Below are 24,477 nucleotides of genomic sequence, written 5' to 3'. Positions count from 1 at the left end.
TATTTATTTTTATTAATTTGTATTTAATTTTATATAATTTTATTTAATTTTACTTAATTTTATTTGATTTTATTTAATTTTATATAATTTGATTTAATTTTATTCACTTTTAATTTAATTTCGTGTAATTTTAGTTATTTTTATGTAAGTTTATTTAATTTTAATATGTTTTTCATTTTTTTATAATTTTAAATAATTTTTTATAATTTTTTATAATTTTTATTAATTTTTTATAATTTGTAAGAATATCTTAAGTTTCGGATACATAAACTTGACTTCTTCCATCTTGTAGCAATGCAATAATTCGAGCAACAACTACTATAGGTAACACCATATTTTAATTACTCACTAGTCCAAATCCACGTTTGAAAAGCTAAGTTACTGTTTAATTAACTGTTTTCAGCTTAGAAGATAAACAGCGACTACAGAAACAACCACATAATCGTCAAACTATAGAAAACAAGCATAAATGATCGCAATAAATATTTAAATTGAGACGCAATATGAAACAGTGCATAAAACTTCCAATGACATTTTATTTTCGAAAATTTATAGGGTGGCCACTTTTTTGTCGTTCAGTGTAGTTTCTCTAATTTAACAGTGCAAAGTTTTATCTATTAACATTAAAATTGTTTTATATTTTTTTTATCTATATTAACCCTTTGACCGTTTAATTGAGCATCGTGTAAGTTGAGTATAAAACCGATTAAAAACGTACGTTTTAAAACAGCTGTGCCGACGAATATTCACCAAAGATGAAGATTACAGCAACATGTCTTACAGTAGTCTTTCTGTTTGTTTCTATAAGTGAAGCTTACATTAGAGATGATTCCAATACTATAAATACTGTACGGGTTTCTTCAAGTAAGTAGTCTTCATATATTTTTTTTTATTTTTCTCTTATTCTTTTCTTACGTACAATTATTAAATACTTATAGTAGACCGCAAGTAACGATTTTCCCAAGACACTCTTTGATACAGGTGTCTAACAACTGATTTTGATAAATTTGGTGATAACAATATGTAATAAACAAAGTATGCAAAAGTTTATACGTCATTTTTTATTTATAAACAATATATGAAGGGTCTCGAAAGAAAACCATGAGTGTCACAAAATATTTTATTGAAAAAAATAAATTTTACAGTTAAATACCGTGTAAAAATTAAATGTATGCCCGATATATTATATTCCAAAACATTTATCATTAACATTTACTACTAAAAACTAGTACTTAAAACTAAACCAATGAAACAAACAGTTTTTGTAAAAAATAGGAAAACATCAGTCACGTGTCAATCTTTTATGGAAGAAAATCATGAAAGTCTATATAGGTGCGTTTCTTTTCTGAGCCAAACATTTCTTCATTGTAACAGGCTGCAATTCCTCAAGATTTGAATTATTTTTTTTATCTTCATTTCATGAGGTATACTCATGTACATTTCTTTTGCTTGTTCTGATTCGCAAAACTTTGACAAAAACATTGTCTTTGAACTTGTCTTCGTTAATAGCAATAAAATTGAAGTACCTATGATTGCATGGGTAGTTCAAATTCCGAAAGTGGCAATTTATGCGACTTTTTAGCTTGAACGGAAGAACGGATGGGGTCCTCAAGTTATATATATATATTATATCCTGCTACTATTATATGAATCTCGGTGAAATACAGCGCGAACATGAATATTAACACACATCACCTCTTTAATTTATTGCATATCAAAAGGAGCTTTTTTGACATATCTATCGTTAAAAAATTCAATCCATCCCATGATGAAACACTGAGATACTAAAGTTACATTAAATGGGACAGGTTTTGTGCGAGAAGCTATCATATTTTCCTCCCAATCAGCAGGCGTTTCCATTCTTTTTTTAATGTTAGTAAGGCCCATATTTTTTATCGTACTCAAGCTAAGAAAGGCCTCTAACGGGATATGTTATTGTAATAGATTGAAGACGTTTTACTACTGATACCGTGTAATGAATAAACCTTACCACTGTATAGTTTTTGTTTTGTCCACCTGCTCCGTCACAGAAAATTTGTAGATGTTGAACAATTGGAGACAAATGATGCATAATAAAATCGAAAAGAAACGAACACACTTCATCTGATTCCTTTTTAGCAATAAACTCTGGATATGTATAAAAATGAGAATCAGCATTTGATAACACATGGATGTTAAAAGAGTAAATCGAAAGATGTCGGCGGTAATATACATCATTGGTGGAGATATTCGGCAAGGAAACATTTTTTTGGAAGTCCATAGCTATAGCTTCATAATTCTTTTCTATTCGTGCCTTCTTTTGCTTTCCGTTTTCTTGTCATAAAACGCTTGAGCACTACGAAGATGGAGCTCTCGAAGTGCTTTTAATTTGGTTATTTCAGTAAGTCCACTTTTCTGGTCTGTTTCAGCTGCTTTCATTTTTGCAGTAATTTCGTCACATTGACTGCAGTGGAGATATTCGGCAAGGAAACATTTTTTTGTAAGTCCATAGCAATAGCTTCATAATTCTTTTCTATTCGTGCCTTCTTTTGCTTTCCGTTTTCTTGTCATAAAACGCTTGAGCACTACGAAGATGGAGCTCTCGAAGTGCTTTTAATTTGATTATTTCAGTACGTCCACTTTTCTGGTCTGTTTCAGCTGCTTTCATTTTTGCAGTAATTTCGTCACATTGACTGCAGGTATCCGATCGCGGATAACTGATTAACACTATTAACACTACTCGGCTTCAGTTTGTTATAAATTATTCCGCCCCTTTTATCTTTAGGAGCCGTGCCAGACTGCTTTAACCCTTTCTGTAGATATTGAAGTTTTGCCCCTGTACCGAATACCATAAATTACACGAAAAAACTTGGCACAAACTTGTACTTCTTCGTAATGTTTTTTCTCATCCTCAGCATTAGCAGTTGACCTTGGCTGAACTCTGACCCTGTAGATATAGGCTGCATCATGATATATTGCATCATGTAGATTTTTGATGCATCATGATATAAGAGAACCCAAATACGCATTTTGTTCATTATGAACATGTTCATTATTGTTGTCAATGAATTAAAATGATTTAAAATTCTTTGTCTATTCATTTCATTTACTATGTGGCAACATTTCAAGCGTTTGCATTTTCAGAATTCACCAAACTCATGTGACTGAAGCTTCATTTTTTTCATGACTTGGTATAACCTGCTCATTTTCACTATCTTTTTAGTGGATATGTTTCCACTATCTGCCATAATTGTTTTAAATGAATTAACTAACCAAACTTGAACTGCACAAGCACGTGGTCATAACGATGTATTTACTACACTGACACGACAGTGTTTCAGCCGTTTACGCGCGGATATGCACAGTTTTCTACCGATATAGGGTATTTAAAAACTGTACTAATTCGTGACATGCCCAAACATAGATATTAACAAAACTTACTAGATGGCGTACTTAACTCAATTTTAGTTAATTTGTGGCATTCATGGTTTTCTCCCGAGATCAATCATATACACAATGTTGGATCGCTATTTGATTATACTAAAGGCGAATACCAGTAAATTATATGGAAAAGTGACACCATTTTACTGAAAAAGCGTAGAAAATCCTTTAAAATTACTTTGTTAAGTTATTTTTGTTAATTTGTTGCTTTTTTTTCTCTTGGCTTGGACAATTGTCATTCACCCAGTCTCAATCAAGCTTTATTAAAAAAATTTAAATATGTCAATTAGTGAAACATGATTAATATAATAATAGTAATATAATTATTCCGTACTTAGCTAATTTACATACTATGTTAATAAATACTATATTATACCTTTATTATAATTCAGTTGTGGAAAGACGTCATGTGAAATACATCTTACAAATAAAAATATCTACCTACTATGTTAATAAATACAACTATGGTATATTTTTTTCACTACGTGAGGACATAAACCCGATTCAACACCTCGGAGGTTTAGATCCTCTTAATGATTGTTTTACTATATTTTTATTTTTTTTCTTATTCTCTTTTCTTTTATTTTTTTTAATATATTTTTTATAATCTTCTTTTTTATTTTTTTATATTTATTTTTTTTTCTCTTTAAATCTATTTTTTAAAGTATTTTTTTATATTCCTTTTTTTAGTCTTTTTTTTAATTTTTTTTTAAATATTTTTTTAACATAGGTTACAAATCTAACTAATTATAGGCATACTTTACTATCAGACAAAAAGGTTATCAAGCAGTCAAACATTTTTTTTTTCATTGAATGATAGTAGAGAGAATATTAACAGGAAGTAGAACGTTCTTGTCTATCATTCTTTTAATTAGGTTGTTGGTGGGTTGTTTAATTAAAAAAACATGTGGTTTAAGTCACTTTTAATCTGACATTCTTGACAAATATCCGAATCTAATATATTTATTTTAAATAAATGTGCAGGATAACATGCATGGCCAAATCTAAGTCTACTGATGGTATATAGTTATGTATTTGCGAGGGAGGATGAAATTCTTATACCAAGGTTTTTTTGGAATAATTGGTTGTATCAAACTGTATTGTGTTGTTAAAATACTACAGTAGGGGAGGTGGGCCTAAGACGGGATACTTTTCTTTTGAAATTTTCTGAAGCACAAGTATAAAGTCAAATAAGACGCAATTATGGTGCTTGTCTCTTATTAGTCAATTATGTAATACATTGTTATCAAACTTATGAATACTTCTGAAAAACGTAGTCAGAAAAAATTATATTCAAACAGATGCACAGTTTCCCTTTTTACCTATAAGTGTTGGTAAAACAGGAAATAACATAGAGGTAAAACGGGATAAGAATTTTGCACAAATGATATATTCTTAAAGTTAATTTTTATAAAAAGAACTGAAACAAAAGATTATTAGACATTATTTGCACACATCACATACAAATGTGTCCTCGTCATCCTCGGCACCGGCGCAACCGTCATGCGCCCATTTATGGCAACCAGAGCACCTTATCCAACCCTCGCCGGGCCTGTCTTCTAAGAAATTGTTGCTGCAATATAAACATGCGACGTTGACTTCTTCAGTTTCGGATTCACTACTACTACTTTCCTTTTTCATATACTTCTTCCTTTTCCTTCTTGTAACTTGAATATTATCCAACTCCATTGACTTGTTTTTATTCTTAATGTTTGTTTCTGAAGACTGTTTATTTCGGCTACTGCTTTGAAGAGATTTAATTTTTGTATTAGCATTAATTTTTTTAACGCTCACTCTTTTATTTTTCCCTTCTTGCTCTTTGAAAGACTTCTCTAATTCTTCTTTGTAAGGGGTACTTGTGAGAATAGCCGCTTTACCTTTCTTCACCTTCCTTGTTTTTTTCGGAGCTACCTTATCTGTCACCTTTGGGTGGGGGGCAATTTTTTGAGGAGAAATATAGTGGTGAATTTTGCTAGTGGATGGTCTAATATCGTCTTCAACCGGAAAATCATTTTCCTCGGATTCGATTGAACCCAGTGGCTGCCCGATTTGTCCGATTTGTTCCACTGGCGTAACTTCCCTAGGAATTTCAATAGAATCTGTGCGTTCTGGGGGCTCTTCCGATAATACTGCGCTATCGTCTCCATTAGGCTCAGTTAATGGTCTCTCTGTAGGCAGAGAAGCTGCAAACATGTCATCTGTGAAGACAGTAGGGTTTACTGGATAGATTCCGGTCTTCTTGAACCCATTTATGGCGTTCAACCGTGTTGAAGCTTGTAGATAAGCATGGCCAAATAATGAACTAATTTAAGGTAGAGTTACACACTTGCCTGGATTTTGCCTCAGCCAAACTTCCACTTGTGCAGTATAAAAGGTACTTAGCGGTGCCATAAATGAAACATCTAGTGGCTGCATACGGTGACTGCAGTGTGGAGGTAAACATAAAATTGTCACACCATTCTCCCTTGATTTTTCTATAGCGGCAATATTTTGAGTGTGGGTTTTGTGTCCATCGAGTATTAGTAATGCTGGATTGATTGTCTTTAGAGGCTTGAGTGTGGATGAGAAAGTGATCAAACCATTTAGTGAATAGATCAATCTACATCCAGACAGATTTATGTGTTACTCCCAAAGTTCCTGGTGGAAGGCCATGCATAAAGTGCTGCTTCATATTTACCCTGAGAAAAATGATCATCGGTAGGATGAATATTCCACTAGCGCTCATGCAGATCACTTCAGTCGATAACTCACCACGCTCTGCTGATGTGAGTGTACCCACTTGTTTTCTACCTCTCAAGGCCACTACCTTTGATAGACGACCTTGCACTGTTGTGATCCCCGTTTCGTCCACATTTAAAATTCGATTTAAAGTAAACTTCATCTTATCTTGAAGGGGCTCCAAAATATAAAAAAAAAAAATTGTTACTGCTTGTTTGTGGAAGCCTCGAGCCCTAGCTGCAGAAGTAGCTTCTGGCAATCGCAAAGAGAGCTTATGTCGCTGCAAAAACGAACGTAACCAGTGCCATCCAGCTAGTTTGGTGGTCTTGTTGAAATGATGTTCGATATTATTAATTTCAGCCAATTGGAATGCAACTCTACGAATACTTCTTGTTGTTAATCCATATAACATCATTTCCATATTTTTTGCATATTCTACTAACTTTTGTTCCAATTCAACCGGGAATGTTAACTTCCTGCTGCCAAATTTCTTTGCGGTTCATTTTGCTACTTGATTTGTATCCTTAAATCTTCGTTCTAGTGTTGACTTGGGAACATTAAACGTTTTCGCAGCACTCAGAAAACCATGAGTACCATCTCGTACAGACTCAAGGGCTCTAGCCATCGACTCTTCGGACCACGAATTGTGGTTAGATTTCCTTTTATAATTGGAAGGCATCTGGAAATAAATGAAATCATATAAAAGAGATATGTAGGTAAAACGGTATATCCCGTTTTACCTACACTCTACGGCCACACTTTTAAATTTAGCGCGTAAGGACTGTGTGACACTGGCAGCAGAAGTTCATGCATGAAATCTAACCTAACCTTATCGAGTTCGCGTAAACACAGCAGCGACTGAATACTATGCGTTTTGCACATGCTAGGAACTCGTTAGGTTATCATAAATATCAGCTCGACCCTTTACATAAATCATAAAAAAAATAATACTTACGTTTTACTTGTAAAATTGCACCGACGACAACACACATAAACAATAACCGGTATGCGTCACACTTAGCCGTAGGAAAACTAAACTAGCGACATTGCCGTGTTGTCCAAAATAGCATTTCTCGTTTTACCTACATATCCCGTCTTAGGCCCACCTCCCCTACTTTTCCTAGTGTGCTTTCGAGTTTTTCATTTGTTCAGTTCTTGAACAAGCAAAATCATCTATAATGCAAGGTTGATAGTTGGTTAGTGTTCCATGAATGATGGAATTTTTAGCTAACTGGTCTACGTGTTCATTATATGTAAGTCCTAAATGTGCTTTGATTCACATCAATTGTATTTTTTTGGTGTATTTATTAATTTCAAATAAGCATTTTTTAATTTAAAAAATGTATGGACTAGAAGTACTACATGGTAGTTGCGGTTTTTGAATAGCTGTAAGTACAGATAATGGATCAGATAAAATTACTGCTGAACTAAGTATATGATGCAAATTTAACATAAATTATAGCCTCATATATGGCTGCAGCTTCGGCACTAAAAATAGAGAAATTTGTGGGCAGCTTAAAAATTTTTTCTATCAATTTATCTGGAATATAAAAAGCACAACCAGTACCGTTTGAACTTTTAGATGCGTCTGTATAAATACAAATAGATTTTGGACAATTTGTCAGATAAATGTTTAAAATAATACGACTTATTAAAGGGTTCTCATGATAAATAGGTTGTATTATATGTACTTGATCCAGTAACTCAAAGAAATCTTTAAAATGTACCACTTTATTTGCAACTGTAAGTTCAGTATCTTTATTTTCAGTATTTCGAAAGCGTCGCATAACGGTGGAGAATTCTTGTGCGTCCAATATTTATTTGCTAAGTCGAAATAATTTAAACTACTATCTTTATATAAACAAGTGTTGTAACAACGAACTTTAAGGAGAAATTTTTGACTGAGATATTCTCTTCTAAATTTACTGGACGGTTCCATTGTCTCATCATAAAGTGGTTCAATAGGGGTAGATCTCATAGCACCCATGTAACACTACAAAATTGTGTTTATAAAAACATCTATACGACCTAAAATATTGTACTAGCGGATCCGTAAAGTTCAGAGCCATAATCTGTAATGGACCTGATATAAGAACGATAAAATAGAAGACATGTTTCAACATCTGCACTCCACCATATCTTCTTCTTAAAGTGCCTATCCGTTTCGGATGTTGGCGATCATCACGGCTATCTTTACTTTATTTATTGCAGCGCGGAACAGTCAGTGGTAGTCGTGTTATACCACTTTCGTAAATTTTGAAGCCAGGAAATGCGTCTTCTTCCCGGTTCTCTCTTACCATTTACTTTCTTTTGGAGAATCAGTTGGAGAAGGCCGTAACGTTCTTGATTTTTCATTACATGTCCTAGATATTCCAACTTTTTAGTTTTGACGGTCATGAGAATTTCACATTCTTTCCCCATTCTACGCAAGACCTCCACATTAGTAACTCTGTCAACCCAGGATATACGTAAGATGCGCCCATAACACCACATTTCGAAAGCTTCGAGCCGATTCATAGATGCAACAGTCAGTGTCCATGCTTCCATTCCGTAGAGCAGAACTGTGAATATGTAGCAGTTCAATAGACGGCATTTTGTTTTTAATGATATGTCTCGACTGTTGAAAATGGTTCTCATTCTAACGAATGCCGCTTTTGCTTTTATTATTCGCTGTTTAATTTCTGTTGAGTGGTCCCATTGGCTATTTAAATTGGGGCCTAGATATGTATATTGCTCGACTCTTTCGATATTCTGTTGGTTGATTGTAAGTTGAGCGTTTAGTATTGGTTTTTTACTAATTGTCATAAATTTGGTTTTCTTTATGTTAAGAGCTAGTCCGTATCTGTTGCTGACTTCTGTTATGCGATTTGTTAATATCTCTAAGTCATTCAGATTATCGGCAAAAACTATACTGTCATCTGCATATTTAATGTTATTCAACCATTCACCGTTTATTAGTATTCCTTTCGCACAACCGTCTAAAGCTTCCTTAAATACCCATTCAGAATAAATGTTGAACAACAATGGAGACAAAATACAGCCCTGTCGTACTCCACGTTCTATTGCAATTTTATCAGTTAACTGGTCTTCTATTTTGATTTTGGCCGTTTGATTGTAGTAAATGTTTCTGATAATTCTAAGATCTTTGTTGTCAATTCCAATTTCTTGCATTAGAGTCATTAATTTGTCATGTTTTACTCTGTCAAATGCCTTCTGGTAATCTATAAAGCATACTTTTATGTCACAATTTACATCCCTGCATCTCTGAAATAGCACCTGTATAGCAAAAAGGGCCTCCCGTGTTCCCAGAGCATCACGAAATCCAAATTGTGTTCTTGTTAGTTGTTCCTCACATTTTGTATATATTCTTTTGTGAATGACCTTTAGAAATGTTTTAAGTAAATGGCTCATAAGGCTTATAATTCTATAGTCTTCCCACTTTCTTGCATTGGGTTTTTTTGGAAGATTTATAAAAGTTGACACTAACCACTCTTGGGGAACCACGCCCGTATCATATATACTGTTAAATATATTTGTCAACCATTTTATGCCATCATAGTCCATAAGTTTTAAGAATTCTGAGTGAAAATTATCAGGGCCTACTGCTTTACCATCTTTGGTGCTTTTGATGGCATATTTTACTTCTTCGACTGTAAATGGTGGTCCAGATTCGCAATTGGTGTTTGTTGTAATACCAGTGTTACTTGGTATATCTTCGAAAGTTTTTTCTACGTATTTAATCCAAATATCTCTTTTATGCTCTATTTCCAGTACTATGTTTCCCTGATTATCTGTCAGGAATCCAGTGTTCTTGTGTTTATATAAGCCTGCCGCTCCTTTAATCTTTTTATGGAGGTTAAATGAATCATGTTTTTGTTGTACTGACTCTATCTCTGTTACTGTTGTACTGACTTAGAGCTAAACCATTTTTCTTTTGCTATTTTAATAGCCCTTTATATTTCATTATTTATGTTGTTGTAGTAATTCTTATTATCTTTAGCGTTTCTTCTGTCTTCCATCATAAATAGAATCTCCTCCGTCATCCATTCCTTTTTATTTGTTTTTTCAGGTTTTAAGTATTTCTCTGTTATTTCTTGACTTACTTTGTGCAAATTTTCTAGTTCTACATCTGTGTTATCTGTTTCTGTACGGGCCCATGGTTTTTCTGTACGAGCCCACGTTTTTTCTTTTAGGCGTTTTTGTACCTTTTCCTTTACTGTTTTATTTTTCAGTTGGTTAATATCGTACTTCATAATTTTTGGTCTTTGAATTTTCTTTAAACTAAGTTTCATTTTGGCGATAAGTGGATTGTGGTCCGAATTTATGTCGGATCCCGGGTACGCTTTAACAGATGTTATAGAGTTTCTAAATCGTTTGTTAATAAGAATATAGTCTATTTGATTTCGTACCGTGTGATCTGGAGTATCCTGGGGAGATTTCCACGTATATAGTCGTCTTGGAGGAAGATCATAAAAGGTGTTTGTTACTACGAGCTGTTGTTCAGTTGCAAATTCAATCAAACGGTCTCCGCGTTCATTACGTTCCCCTAGACAAAAGGATCCCACTAAATTTCCACTTTGTCCTTTGCCAACTTTGGCATTAAAGTCTCCCATTATTAGTATTATTTCGTTTTTCCGAATCCTTTTGGCAATATTAGTAAGGTCATTGTAAAATTCTTCTTTGATTTCTTCTGGGGCGTCCGCTGTAGGAGCGTATACTTGAATAATGTTTGTTTTTATGGGAGTTGTGTTTAGCTGAACTAAGAGCATCCTTTCTGATACAGGTACAAAGTGACTTACACAGTTGGCGATTTTATTATTCATAATTAGGCCCACTCCATTTATATGTTCGTTCTTAAGATTTCCTGAGTAGAATATTTTGTGATCTTTGATAACTCGGTATCCCGTATTTGTCCAGCGCATTTCGCTTATTCCCATGATATTAATTGAGAGTCTTTCCATTTCTTGAATGGCATTATAGATATTTCTCGCCTCGTACATTGTTCTAACGTTCCATGTACCTATCTTTATGGCTGTTCGCAATACTCTTAGTGATCCATCATCTAGAATGTAGTTTGGTTCGTGAGGATTTCTCTTGATAACGACCTGGAAGGCCTCACGGTTTGAGCTAGATTTACCTTCCCTGCCGGATCTTGAATTCCGATTTTCATGATCAGTAGTCGGAATCTTAAAGTTTTTTATCACCATGATAATTGTACTAGAGATACTTACAAGAAGTCTTTAATGCAGTGGTTTCTCCTTGCCTTCTGCATCCTTATGCCGTTCACTAAAAGTCTTAGTTTCTCCGCCTTCGAAGCCGATTTCTCAAACTCCAGGACAAAAGAGTGCCCTAAGATCGCAGTATCACAGCCGCTTAACTCATAATGTGAGTGTCGCCCGTGAGTACCTGGAATTAAGCCTACAGGATTTTTACTTCCCACAGCCTTAATCCAGTAATGACCTGCTGCCTAATGTCATATCCTCAGTTGATCCGCGGGTACTTATTTGGCAATGCCTTATTCGTACCTGTCCTGCATATCTGCAGGAACTTTCCCTATCCGCCATATGGGACGTGCCGTGTCGAGGTTGAGGATATCCCCCGCCCAGTCTGTCTTCCGCGAAGTACAGAAGAGCCCCTACTCAGTTCGGAGCTCCTCCTCCATGAAAGCGGAGACCGGCCACGGAAAAAAATGTTTATATCGGTCGTATAGATGTTTATAAAAACGTCTATACGACCTAAAATATTGTACTAGCGGATCCGTAAATTTCAGAGCCATAATCTATAATGGACCTGATATAAGAACGATAAAATAGAAGACATGTTTCAACATCTGCACTCCACCATATAAGATATTAAATTATTTTAAAATGACATTACATATGGTATTTGGTGAGATAATAAAACTTTGTCTTCGTCTCCTGGGATTTTTTTTTGTTTTGTGTCGTTTAGCAGCACATTTTAATCGTAATATTTGTTTTTCTCTAAATATTTTTGATTGCTACAATGGGATATTCTATTTTAATTATTTTTAGAACCTCAATGGGAAAAAAACTTCGAGAATGGAGGACTATCGACTCTGCCATTACTTCGTTTTGAAAATAAACTCTATTATTTGGGCCTTCACGTAACGGTAAAGAACTTTAAATATTTCATAAAGGGCTCTTATTTTTGATAGATACAACTTTTTTATTAATTTTATTTGTTTATAGGAGAGTTGGATAAATGCTGTGAAACTTTGTGAAACCCTTCAGATGAAATTGCTATCAATTAATTCAGCAAGAGAGAATGAAAAAATCGGAAAGTTCGTAAGAGAACAAGGTAATACAATTTTCGATATAATTATAGTTTGTCTAGAAAGTATCCGGAAAAAAGAAAGCAGAATTATAATTTTACGGTATTTATTTCTATCACTTGAAACATAAAATTTTAACAAATAATTTATCTCATTTACTTATATAACCTCCATTTAAATCTAAACACTTAACTAAACGTCCGGTACACCCGAAATTAGATCAAGGCCATATATATATATATATATATATATATATATATATATATATATATATATATATATATATATATTTAGGGATTCTACAGTATTCACTGCCTTCCCTCGCTCAAAACCGTTTCCATCTCTCTCTGTTGTTCCATTCTCCATCGTTTAGTCCTCTCTTACTCATGGCGTCGTCTACTTCGTTCCTCCAGGATTTTCGGGGTCGTCCTCTTTTCCTCCTTCCTGTGGGGCTCCATTCGGTTATTCTCTTTATCCATCTGCTGTCGCTAGTTCTTCTTACATGTCCATACCACTTTAGTCTTTTTTGTTCTATATATGTTAGTATGTCTGTTTCTATTGATGTTCTTTGCTTTATTTCGTCATTACTTCTCCTATCCATTCTTGTTACTCTGCAGCATCTTCGCAGGCATTCCATCTCTGTTGCTACTATCTTACTGCTGTTTTTCTTGTTTATGATCCAATTTTCAGCCCCATATGTCATAATACTTCGCACTAATGTTTTATAAATCTGCGTTTTTGTCTTCATATTTAGGTGTCTATCCCACCATACTGAGTTAAGTTGTCGGATTGCTGTTCTTGTTTGTCCTAATCTTTGTGTAATTTCTTCCTCTGTTGTTGCCTTTTTCGTGATTATAAACCCCAGGTATTTGAATTTATCCTTTCCTTTGATTGTTACGTTGTCATCAATCTGTAGATCTTCTATGCCTTCTTCACTTGTAGATAGGTACTCTGTTTTCGCGAGGTTAATATCTAGGCCAGCCTTGGTATATTCTTCTTGTAGTTTCTTCATTATGTAGCTGAGGTCGTCTTGGTCTTGTGCAATCACTACTTGATCGTCTGCAAAACTTAACGTATATAGGTATTCGTTCCGTACCGGTACTCCCATGCCTTCGCATTTTCTTTTTCATGTAGTCAAGGCTTTCTCTAAGTATATTTTGAATAGGGTTGGAGATGTGGAACAACCCTGCAGGAGCCCTTTTGTTGTGGTGAAGTCTCCTATGATTCTTGTTCCCATTTTAATGGACACTTTATTTTCTTTAAACAGAGTTTTTGTAGCTTCTATGAGTTCCGTCTGTATTTCTAATTTGTACATTGCCTCCCATAGTTCTGACCTTGGTACAGAGTCATACGCCTTTCTCAGATCCACAAATACCAAGTGTATATCTCTATTTTTTGCTTTTTTCTTTTCCAACAGTTATTCCAGTGTGTATATGTGGTCTATGCATGATCTTCCTGCCGTGAAGCCTGCTTGATCCTGATCAAGGCCATAACTTTCGGTAATGGCGTTCCAAGCCTGTAAAACTGACCGAATCAAACCTTCTTTATCTCGTGGCGCTGCTCATTCCACTTCAATCTTCATCAGCCCCCATATGTTTACAATGGGGCTAAGATCTGGAGATGCTGCTGGCCACGGAATTGTTGCCAATTCGTGTTTTTGCATCCAAGCTTGAGTATAAGCAGAAGTATGGCATCTTGAATTATCTTGCTGAAAACGCTACCCCTCTAGATATAAAACAGGAGCCGTTTCAAGAAGAAAACCATTTAGGATGTTACAATATTTCGCACTATCAACAGTACCATTAACTATACAGAGAGGTGTAGCACCACGCTGAGATATTGCTCCCTAAACCATTATTTTAGTGGGAAATTTGAAAATTTGAACGGTAACATTTTCTCTTGATAGGACTTTTAGATGATTTGCACCAAGCTGGAAACAACTTTCATCAGATATAAAGAAATTATTAAAATTATCTTCTCGACAACGTTGACAAAAATCTATTCTTCGTTGCCATTGCAGAGGTGTCATTGTAGGGATTTTTTTTGGATTCCTTGATATTTAGCCTTGTTTTTTAGTGACAAGCGGACAGTTTCTGCGCACACTTTTATCTTCGTTGATTTCCAAATCTTTTCGCTAATTTTCGAAACCCTAGGGGCGGATTTTGTCGTCCTAAAGCCACTAAAGCATTTAAATTGTTTATTGTCTCATACACTGCACTTTTTCCGAGTTCAGTCAATTGCACTAATTTTTTAACGTTTCGGACATTTTTTCTATACAAATATTTCACCACTTTTCTTTTTTCTACTTGCGACATTATTTCACAAATCTTAAGACTGTTTACAAACAACAATATTTGACAGATGGTGTTGTCATGCGATTTTGTCCATAACCTACTATCGGCAAAACCTACTTGATGCATTACTTTTGTCTTAAAATGTTACAAAAAGGAAATCTATTAAAATTAGGAAAAATATAAAATTCCGGATACTTTCTAGACGGACTATATATACTGCAAATAAATTAACATTTTTGATTATAAAATTAAGTCTTAAAAAAGTGAGAAATTTTGTATATTAAGGTTTACCTTTCGAGATGCGGCTTTTACACATTAAAATCACGTTAAAATCATGCCAAATTTTTGTTACAGTCCTTCATTTAACCATGTTTCATCTGTATATGTTTTTTTTATCTTTTTTAAAATGATTTCTTCTCTTTCAATAATGGTGCTGTTCTTCTTTCTCTTCAAATACCTAAAGTTCATTTCACGTAAAGTACGTAACAAAACGCGTCTTGATATTTTCGGAATATTTTCATTAAATTTTTTATAGTTGGTAATATGGACGAGAAGCATTTTTTATACTTGATAATTCCTTTTTGTAATAAAATTCTTGTACTGTGACTAATGACCTATTTGGTTGAATCATCCAATTTTATTTGTTTCCTTCCTCTTGAATCAACCTTTAAATTATTATTATCGTTTGTTTTATCGTCTGTTTTAATTACCTGTACACACTAGCTTCGTAAACTTTTGTCAAATTTTGAAATTATTCGTCACTATTTTATAACGTTACGTTGTAACATCGCTAACGGTGTATAATTGTAATTCATCGCTATGAATTTCATTGTCATATTAAATTATTTAGTCACAGGAGCTATCGAGACTTTTCCCATAATTGTTGTTGTGTTTGCCTTTATTTTTGTTCCATTTCGAGCTACCTTCTCTCGACACTCTAGAATTCCAGGTAGCTATATTTAATTAATTCGTTACTCCATCTTGTTTATGTTCATTTAAAAAAATGTATTTATAAATTCAAGAATTAAAAATAATTTTTCGGTTTCGTATACTATAATTTGCTATGCAGGTCAACAGTAGAAGAGAGTGGAGCTCCTTCAGATATAAAAATTTGAACTGTCATATCACTCTAAATACCTCACCAAATAAAGAAAGAAAATATTCATAAAATACATTGTTCACCCAACTTTCACTTTTAGTATTAAACCCTATACTTGTAAAAAAATCAAAACCACTTTTTCAAAAACGTCTGAACGGAGAATGGGACAGCTTCAGACACAATTGAAAAAATGACAACCTCATATAAATGTTTTAGAAATTATTTATTACAATATTTTAAACTATATTATGATACTTAATCAAACCCCTAATGCATATTGAAGTTTTCCAATGAAACTGAAAAAGACAATAATGATTTCTGTCGCTTTGTACCCTGCTCAGAAGGAGTTGGCAAAAGGGCTACCATTTCTGATAAAGAATTACTAGAGATATCTGGTACGATGGGGTAGAAAAATTTATAAGTTACTTTAGATTACATTCTCAAAAATGAAATTTCAACATCCCCATCATCACATTTAGCAATTATTCTGCCAACATAGTACACATCTTTTTTTTAAAGTCCCAAATTTAACCAGCACAAAATCTTCAATTTTCAATTCACTCCTGCCAAAATTTTGCCGTGGTTCTTCTAATACTTTATCATTACAGTTTTTGCCATTTTCATCATCAATTGTCTTCTCATCCTCTCATTTTCAAAAAGTAGTTTTCTTTTTGTAGATTTAGTACGTTCAGCATTAGAATTGGTGGTTTTCTTTGTTTTTTTATAGATCTGTTTTTCTGCCAGAAGAAGCTTTTCTCGGGTGTCAGTTATTATTCTGCTTTTCTCCTTTTCTCTTGGTTTCTTGGAGCTGGTATTGAATTTCAATTTTGGATATCCTCGTATCTCCTCAGGACTTAAATAACAGCCATGCTGTTGATAGGGCATAGGCGTAGAGTTTTGGCAGCTTGATGTTGATGGAGTGTCTATTGGTTACTGAAAGTTTTCGCTTGAAATTTTGGGAGATGAGGCTGATTTTTCAGATTCTAAAGTTGGTAGACTTGCAGCTAGTTGGCATGTTAGACGTTCATCAGGAAGAGTTTCGTCTGAAGGATTAGGTCTCTCACTGACCAAACTGGGAGCAAACATATTGTCGGTGAAAATGTGCCTGTCAACTGGAAATATTCCTGTTTTTTTGAAAGAATTTATAATGCTCTGTGGTAACATGGCACGGCCATGTGCTATTCCAACACATGCGGCCACGTGATAGATTCCAAAACGTTGGCCTGGGTTAGACTTCAACCATGAATCAATTGCAGCATTATGATACGTTTTATAAGGTTTCATCAATCCCACATCCAGTGGTTGCATCATGTGGGTACAATGGGGTGGAACTGTTAGAATATGCATGCTATTAGCTCTTGCTAGTTCTATTGCCTCAATTGACAAGTGGCTCCCATGATTGTCGCAAAATAGAAGCATTCTTCTCTTTTCAAAGGAACCTGAACATTTTGTAAAGTGCTGCATCACATAAACGAAATTGCAAGTGGTCATCCAACCTGACTGATGAGCCAAACGCAAGGTCCCGTGTGGGACTGTTTTGGAAATGTTAATTATCCTAAATCTTATCTTCTAATAAAAAACACATCTTACCTTCAATTCAAAAATTTGACTTTCAACTACCAAAAACTAACTTTTCACTTTATGACATGAACCCTTTACTGCACTGCTCTACAGACTTAACTACAATATGAGTAGTAATGGAATGTTTTGATGTCAGTGTTGCAAACCCGAGTCCTTAAATTTACCCACAATATCAATGTCTGAAGCTGCACCCTGTCTGAAGGAGCCCCCTTCTCCCCTACAGGGAAATAAAATAAATATTACTTATATACCGAAGTATGTAAGTAATATTTTTAGCATTAAGGTAATATTTATTTAATTTCAATTTTACTAAATCATTTTTTACTTAATTTTTTATTTAATCAATTTAAAATCATATTTAATAATCACACACATATAATATTGGCATAATTGCTGTATATTCTGTACCAGACAGCACCCTAATACGGGTTATTATATTTTTAGCATTTAGTTTACATTTACCGTTGACCTGAAGATGCATAGCAAATTATAATATGCGAAACCGGTCGTTAGTGGCAGAATAAATTTATATAATATTCCAGATTTCAAGAATTCAAATTTTTTGTTCATTTATAGGTATCCATAATCGATATTGGATTGGGGGAGCAAGATTCATAGATGACCATAAATATTTGTGGATACCTTATGGAAGAGAAATTGACTACAGCAACTGGCCCCCCGGTCATCCAGTACAGAATGCTCATAAGTGTATACTAGTGCAGATATTCGGCGCCCAGCTCAATTGGGTTGAGGGAGACTGCAACGTGCCACTAAATTTCATTTGTGAAAGATATGTAGAAAATTGGGGCCCTACGGGGGCTCTATGATTTTTGACATTATTTTGAACGCAACTAACTAATATTTTACGAAAAGTATTAGATGTGATATTTAACACAAATTATTTTGTTAAATAAAAATTTTTTATAATTAAAAATTCATAATTTATTGGTTTGATTTCGATACCAAACAGACAGTAGAAATAAATAGTTCTACATTTGCCACAAAAAGCACATAAAACATATTACCAAGAGACAAAAAACCTCATGTAATACAATGATCAATAAGTATGATTTGGGATAACTTTCGCCAAACTAATTCATATACAAATAACTTAAATTTATGGAAAAGTGAAACATTTAGAAAGAATATGGCTTAAATATAAGTTTTAATGGACCTATTATCAAATATCCAGTAATAAAATGCCAGGTTTTAGTGGTTATTGGTTATAAAGTACTGGTTACAGGCCCAGATAACGAAGGGGGATTAGACGTGGGGTCTTACGCCTCACAAGGCATCTTTAACTTCTTCAGACTTTATGCCAAAATTGTATAGCTGATGGGTAAATGACACAATACAAAATAGGTCTGTTTTAGAGTGAATTGAGGTACACATTCAGTCTTCTCATCAGAAAAGTTGCAGATCCTAATTGAGCAACAAGAATGACCTGGCTGCATTAACATCATAATCTTTGCAGGTAATAGTAGTGTCATTAGCAAAAGGAGTAAATGAATTGATATTGGTGAGGTCTGTCTGTGGAAGATCTTTAATCTTCTTCACGTACCATATCAAAATTATCTGACGTTAGCGATCACCATTATGATGGCTTCTCGATCTTCTGCCACATAGAACAATTGTCCTAGATTTGCAATTAGAGCCCATTCAAAAATGTTTTATAACCAAGAAATCTGATTTTTTCTACACCTCTACGGCCTTCTATTTTGCCTTTAACGATCAGTTGTAGTATTCTATATCGATTTCCCCTCACTATATGTCCCAGGTAAGACATTTTCCGGTGTTTAACAGTCTTTAGCAATTCTATATCTCTGTTGACCCCCCTTAGAACTTCTTCATTAGTTTTTCTTGCTGTCAAAGTGATCTTCAGCATCCGTCTATGAATCCATATCCACATTTCTGCTCCATACAAAAGTACAGACCAAATATAGCACTATTCTTTGTCTTAGTTCTGAACTAAGATGATTATTGTAAAGAAATGTCTTCAATTTTCATAAAAGTAGTTTTAGTCATTGCTATTCTTCGTTTTATTTCTGTCTGGATCTAGTTGGTCTGTTATGACAGTTTACAAATATGTAATTTTGTGAGCTTTTTTAACTTGGACTTCATTTAATTTAAGCTCTGTATCTGGATGTGTTCCGACTAAAGACTGAAAATTGGAGTCTACTTCGTGAATACAATGGAGAAGAAGTTGGAGACCTTCAATATTTTTTAACAGAAATACTATATCGTCCGCGTATCTAATTACATTAAGTAGTTCCCCGTTGATTTTGATTCCATCTGGCTGTCTCTCAAGTGCCTTTTTAAATAGCTGATGTAAGTAGACATTTAATAATTTTGGGGACAAAATGCAATCTTGTCTGACTTCTGGTTGAAAAAAAAAATCATTTTAGTATCATATTATAGGCCAATATCACTCCTTCCTATAATATCAAAGGTATTTTAGAAATGTGTGGCATCAATGAAGTATTTTGAATCATAAAATGCTTTAACAAATAGTCAGTTTGGTTTTAGAAGGGGTCTAAATACAACAAAGGCCATCATGGACCTAGTGCAGAAGATTCAAGAGGCTTTTGAGTGGAGCTATTATTTGTCAGCTACATTCTGTGACCTGAGTAAAGCATTTGATTGTGTTTCACGTGAACTATTTCTCAGAAAATTGGAGAGATACGTGTTTGGGGTACTAGCATTGAAATGATCTCAAGCTATCTCTCTAATGGAAAGCAGAGTGTGAAGGTGGGTGGAATAAGGTCGGCAGAGAGAGCTAGAAGTATCCGATAACCCCAAGGGTCACTATTGGAACCACTTTTATTTCTACTCTATATTAATGATCTATATTAATATTATTATATGTATATTATAGAATATTAATCTATTAATATCTATATTAACGATCTATGATCCTAGACATCTTACAGAAGCTCAATAAACATGAAATTTTATATATTATAGGCGACTTCAATGCAAAAATTTTTGAAGGTCGACGAGGTCAAACTGTAGGTTCTTATGATCATGAGCAACCTAACGATCAAGGACAGAGATTTTATACTTAAAAAGCCTCATTTGATGATGGCAGCAACCCTGGGTCTTCAAGAAACCAAATAGACTATACACTTGTAAGTATGCGCCTCCAAAATGACGTCAAAAAGGCACTACATTTCCAGGAGCAGATATTGGATCGGATCACCAACCCCTTGTGGCAGATATTAAACTAAGGTTAAAACAAATGCAACGACAAAAACCAAAAACCATTATAGTTAATTTTGACGATATAAGCATAAAAGATAACATTAAAAAAGAATTTAACAATAAAATAAGGAACATCGTAGAACAACTAGAAGATCCAGAGGAACTGTCGAATAAATTTAAAAACGAAGGTAACAAAATCTTCACAAACAATGATTATAGAAGCAACTTACGGATGACAGAAAACATTTTGAAATTGATGAAATAACGTCGAATAAAAAACGAGTTCGCTGTATCTAGTTGACATTAACAACCAAATTATTGTAAATGAGAACAAAATAATCCTACCAAAATTGTACTGACAGCTCAGAAATGATGAAATCAGATGTAGAACACGCTTTAAAAAGTGCTAAAATTAGGAAAAGTTGTGATTGTAAGCAAGCTTGGACGTTGTGCAGAAATTCGGTGAGTTAGAGGATTCCACACACGCTATTAGTTTTGTTTTAAAATATTTTTTGGCAACGCTGCTGTTATTAAAAAATTGAATTTTTCACATTTATCACTTTTTATTTTTTCACACAAGAAAATTTACAGTTCAGTAACAAAAACTTTGGTACTTCACCTGGAAGTCAATTGCAGAATCAGAGGACAAAATTATTAGGAACCAAGTCGACTTTATATAAAAAAGCGATTTAGAAACTGCATCAAATCAGTTAAAACTTATCCAGGTGCTGACATTGGATCTCATCACAATCCCATAGTAGCTGTAACCCAATTAAAATTAAAAAAAAGGTGATCAAAAAGAAGTCTCGCGAAAATATTGATACAGCCCAATTACAAGACGAGAAAGTTAAGGAATCAGTTCAAAGACAACTGAACGAAAATTTAATTTGGGAAAATATTGGTGAAAATGTCGATGAGGGCTTAAATAAAATCATAATAACAGTAAAAGAAATCTGAGTGAGAAATTTACAAGGCCGGTCAAAGCTAAAAAAGCAAGCTTGGATGACAGATGACATATTAGATTTCATGGAACAACGGCGACTAGCGAAAAACAACGAAACACTTTATAACAGCATACAAAAAGAAATTCGGCGTAAAATACGAGAAGCAAAGAGTCAACATCTAGCCAAACAGTGTCATAACATGGAAGAACTTGAAAACAGATACGACACATTCAACATGTATAAAAAAGTGAAAGAAGCGGCTGATATCTTCAATAAGAAACAAACTGCATTGCTACAGAATGAACATGGTAAAGTAATATTTGAAGTAGAGGACAAACTTAACCAATGGAAAAATTACGTCACGAACCTATTCAAAGACGATAGGAGTAGTTCACCTCCCGATATTATTAACTGCGACAGACAACTACCTAGTGGTTGGTCTAATTCACTGTTTATAGTTCTACCTAAGAAGACAACAGCAAAAACCTGTGCTAATTATGGAACCATCAGTTTGTTAAACCACTTATTGAAAATTTTTCTGAACTGAAATGGTCGTATCTACAATAAATGCGAGGAATACCTGGATGACACACAGTTTGGTTTCCGTAACGGGTTTGGAACGAGAGAGGCACTGTTTGGAATTAACGTACTTGCTCAAAGATGTCGAGATATATCTGTAGACATATACTGTTGTTTTATTGACTTCCAAAAGGCATTTGATCGTGTTAAGCACTCTATATTGATCGAAGCTCTAAAAGACATTGTCTTGGACGGCAGAGATGTTCGAATAATTGCAAATTTATATTGGAATCAAACAACATCAGTTTTACTAGATGGTGTGGAATCACAGGTTCTTAATATTAAAAGAGGAGTACGGCAGGGATGCCTCTTGTCACCCCTGCTTTTCAACGTTTACTTCGAAAGAATTTTCAGAAAAGCACTTTCTGCACAAGGAATACTTGTGAACGGTGAAGTCATCAATAATTTGCGATATGCGGACGATACAGTACTCCTAGCTTCTATTCAAGAAGATCTGTAAACACTACTTGATAGTGTCTTTGAGAAATAAATAAATATAAGGTTGAATGCTCGAATAAATGAACTTTGATCAGATAAAAGGCATATATCGAGCACAGTTTAATTAAATCTTGCCCAAGTACTTTCGATCCCTAGATCATCTTCAGGGGCATTTCGTCAATTGTGGCCTATCCGGCAAGAACAAGATGTCATAAACATATAATTGTACATTACACTACACTACAAATAGACAAACAAACACTTTAAAATAATTCAAGGAAGGCTACATTGCTTGAAGAAGTCGGAGACAGAATGGCTCCTGATCTAACCAAGTGTTAGATCAGGAGCCATTCTGTCTCCGACTTCTTCAAGCAATGTAGCCTTCCTTGAATTATTTTAAAGTGTTTGTTTGTCTATTTGTAGTGTAGTGTAATGTACAATTATATGTTTATGACATCTTGTTCTTGCCGGATAGGCCACAATTGACGAAATGCCCCTGAAGATGATCTAGGGATCGAAAGTACTTGGGCAAGATTTAATTAAACTGTGCTCGATATATGCCTTTTATCTGATCAAAGTTCTTTGAGAAATGTAGAGAGGCAGGTCTGGATCTGAACATACGGAAAACCAAAATAGTCTTAATAAATAACAGCATATAAAACCGTCTATATATGTAAATAATACCAAACTTGAGCAAGTTGATAAAATCGTTTACCTTGGACAGCAAATAAATTGTAAGGAGCAGGCTAGAGCGGCTTTTCGAATGATGTCCAAGGTGTTATGTAACAAAGACCTAAAATTGGCATTGAGGATCCGCCTACTCCGCTGCTACGTGTTCTCGGTCTTACTTTATGGTGTCGAGTCCTGGATTGTGAATAAAATCGATCTAAATCGCCTTGAGGCTTTCGAAATGTGGTGCTATAGAAGAATTTTAAAAGTTTCCTGGGTGGAAAAGATAAGAGACTCCACAATACTAGAACGTCTCAGCCAGAATACTGAGATCATAAAAAGCATCAAGCAGAGAAAGCTGGAGTATTTCGGACATGTACTGAGAGGTAACAAATACAGGTTGCTACAAAATATCATGTAAGTAAAAATAGCAGGAAAACGCAGTCCAGAACAAAGAAGAACCTCATGGTTGAAGAACTTGCGAGATTGGTAGGGTGTTGATACAAACATGCTATTTAGGGTGGCAGTAAATAAAATTAAGATAGCTATGATGGTGACCAACGTTCTGGAAAGACATGGTACATGAAGAAGAAGATCTAAGAATTAGCAATCTTTACTGGAATCTAATATCGTCTATCCGTACAGAGACAGGAGAATCTGATAATGTTAAAATCAAACGTGGGGTCCAACAGGGATGTATACTATCACCCTTGCTGTTCAAAATATACTCTGAGGAAATCTTTCAAGAATCATTAGAGGATGTTGAAGCCGGAATTCGAATTAACGGAGAATGTATCAATAACATCAGATACGCGGATGACAGGGCGGTATTCGCTGACAGTTATGAAGCCCTCCAGGAGTTAATGAATAGAATCACAGAAATGAGTCAGATATATGGACTTTCACTGAACATTAAGAACACAAAATGATCTCTAAGAAGGAACAGCAAATTGAAAGAATCGTGTGAATGATCAAATAATAGAAAGAGTAAAAACATAAAGCTACCTTGGTACAAACGTTTTTAAAAATTGAAACCATTCCCTAAAAATAAAATGTAGGATAGGGAAAGCAAGATCTGCATTTCAAAAAAAGGGTAAGCTATTTAAATGATTTGATTTATCAGCACCCATAGAAATCAGGTTACTACTATGTTATATATTTCCTATACTGTTGTACGGAGTTGGGTCATGGATTCTCACAGACGCTACCTGCAAGAAAATTGAGGCTTTCGAAATGTGGCTT

General features: G+C 34.4%; 1 protein-coding gene across 1 annotated transcript; it reads left to right on the top strand.

Moving 5' to 3' along the window:
* Positions 1-693: 693 nt before the first annotated feature.
* Positions 694-18,349, top strand: LOC140448370 (C-type lectin mosGCTL-7-like). The gene is made up of 4 exons (XM_072541457.1): positions 694-864; positions 12,171-12,268; positions 12,348-12,456; positions 17,981-18,349. Exons 1-4 carry the CDS (start codon positions 756-758, stop codon positions 18,229-18,231), a joined length of 567 nt encoding a protein of 188 aa, XP_072397558.1. The 5' UTR covers positions 694-755; the 3' UTR covers positions 18,232-18,349.
* The last annotated feature ends 6,128 nt before the right edge of the window (positions 18,350-24,477 follow it).

This window comes from Diabrotica undecimpunctata, chromosome 8, assembly GCF_040954645.1.
Source record: "Diabrotica undecimpunctata isolate CICGRU chromosome 8, icDiaUnde3, whole genome shotgun sequence".
NCBI classification, from domain to species: domain Eukaryota; kingdom Metazoa; phylum Arthropoda; class Insecta; order Coleoptera; family Chrysomelidae; genus Diabrotica; species Diabrotica undecimpunctata.
Note: the sequence above shows the minus strand (reverse complement) of the source record. Positions and strands in the feature narration are given on the sequence as shown.

What these genes read in the sequence shown, in the direction of transcription:
- LOC140448370 (XM_072541457.1), top strand. Translation starts at nt 756, where the DNA reads ATGAAGATTACAGCAACATGTCTTACAGTAGTCTTTCTGTTTGTTTCT. An exon ending in ATTTGGGCCTTCACGTAACG is followed by an intron (nt 12,269 to 12,347) that starts GTAAAGAACTTT and finishes ATTTGTTTATAG; the next exon opens with GAGAGTTGGATAAATGCTGT. An exon ending in AAAGTTCGTAAGAGAACAAG is followed by an intron (nt 12,457 to 17,980) that starts GTAATACAATTT and finishes GTTCATTTATAG; the next exon opens with GTATCCATAATCGATATTGG.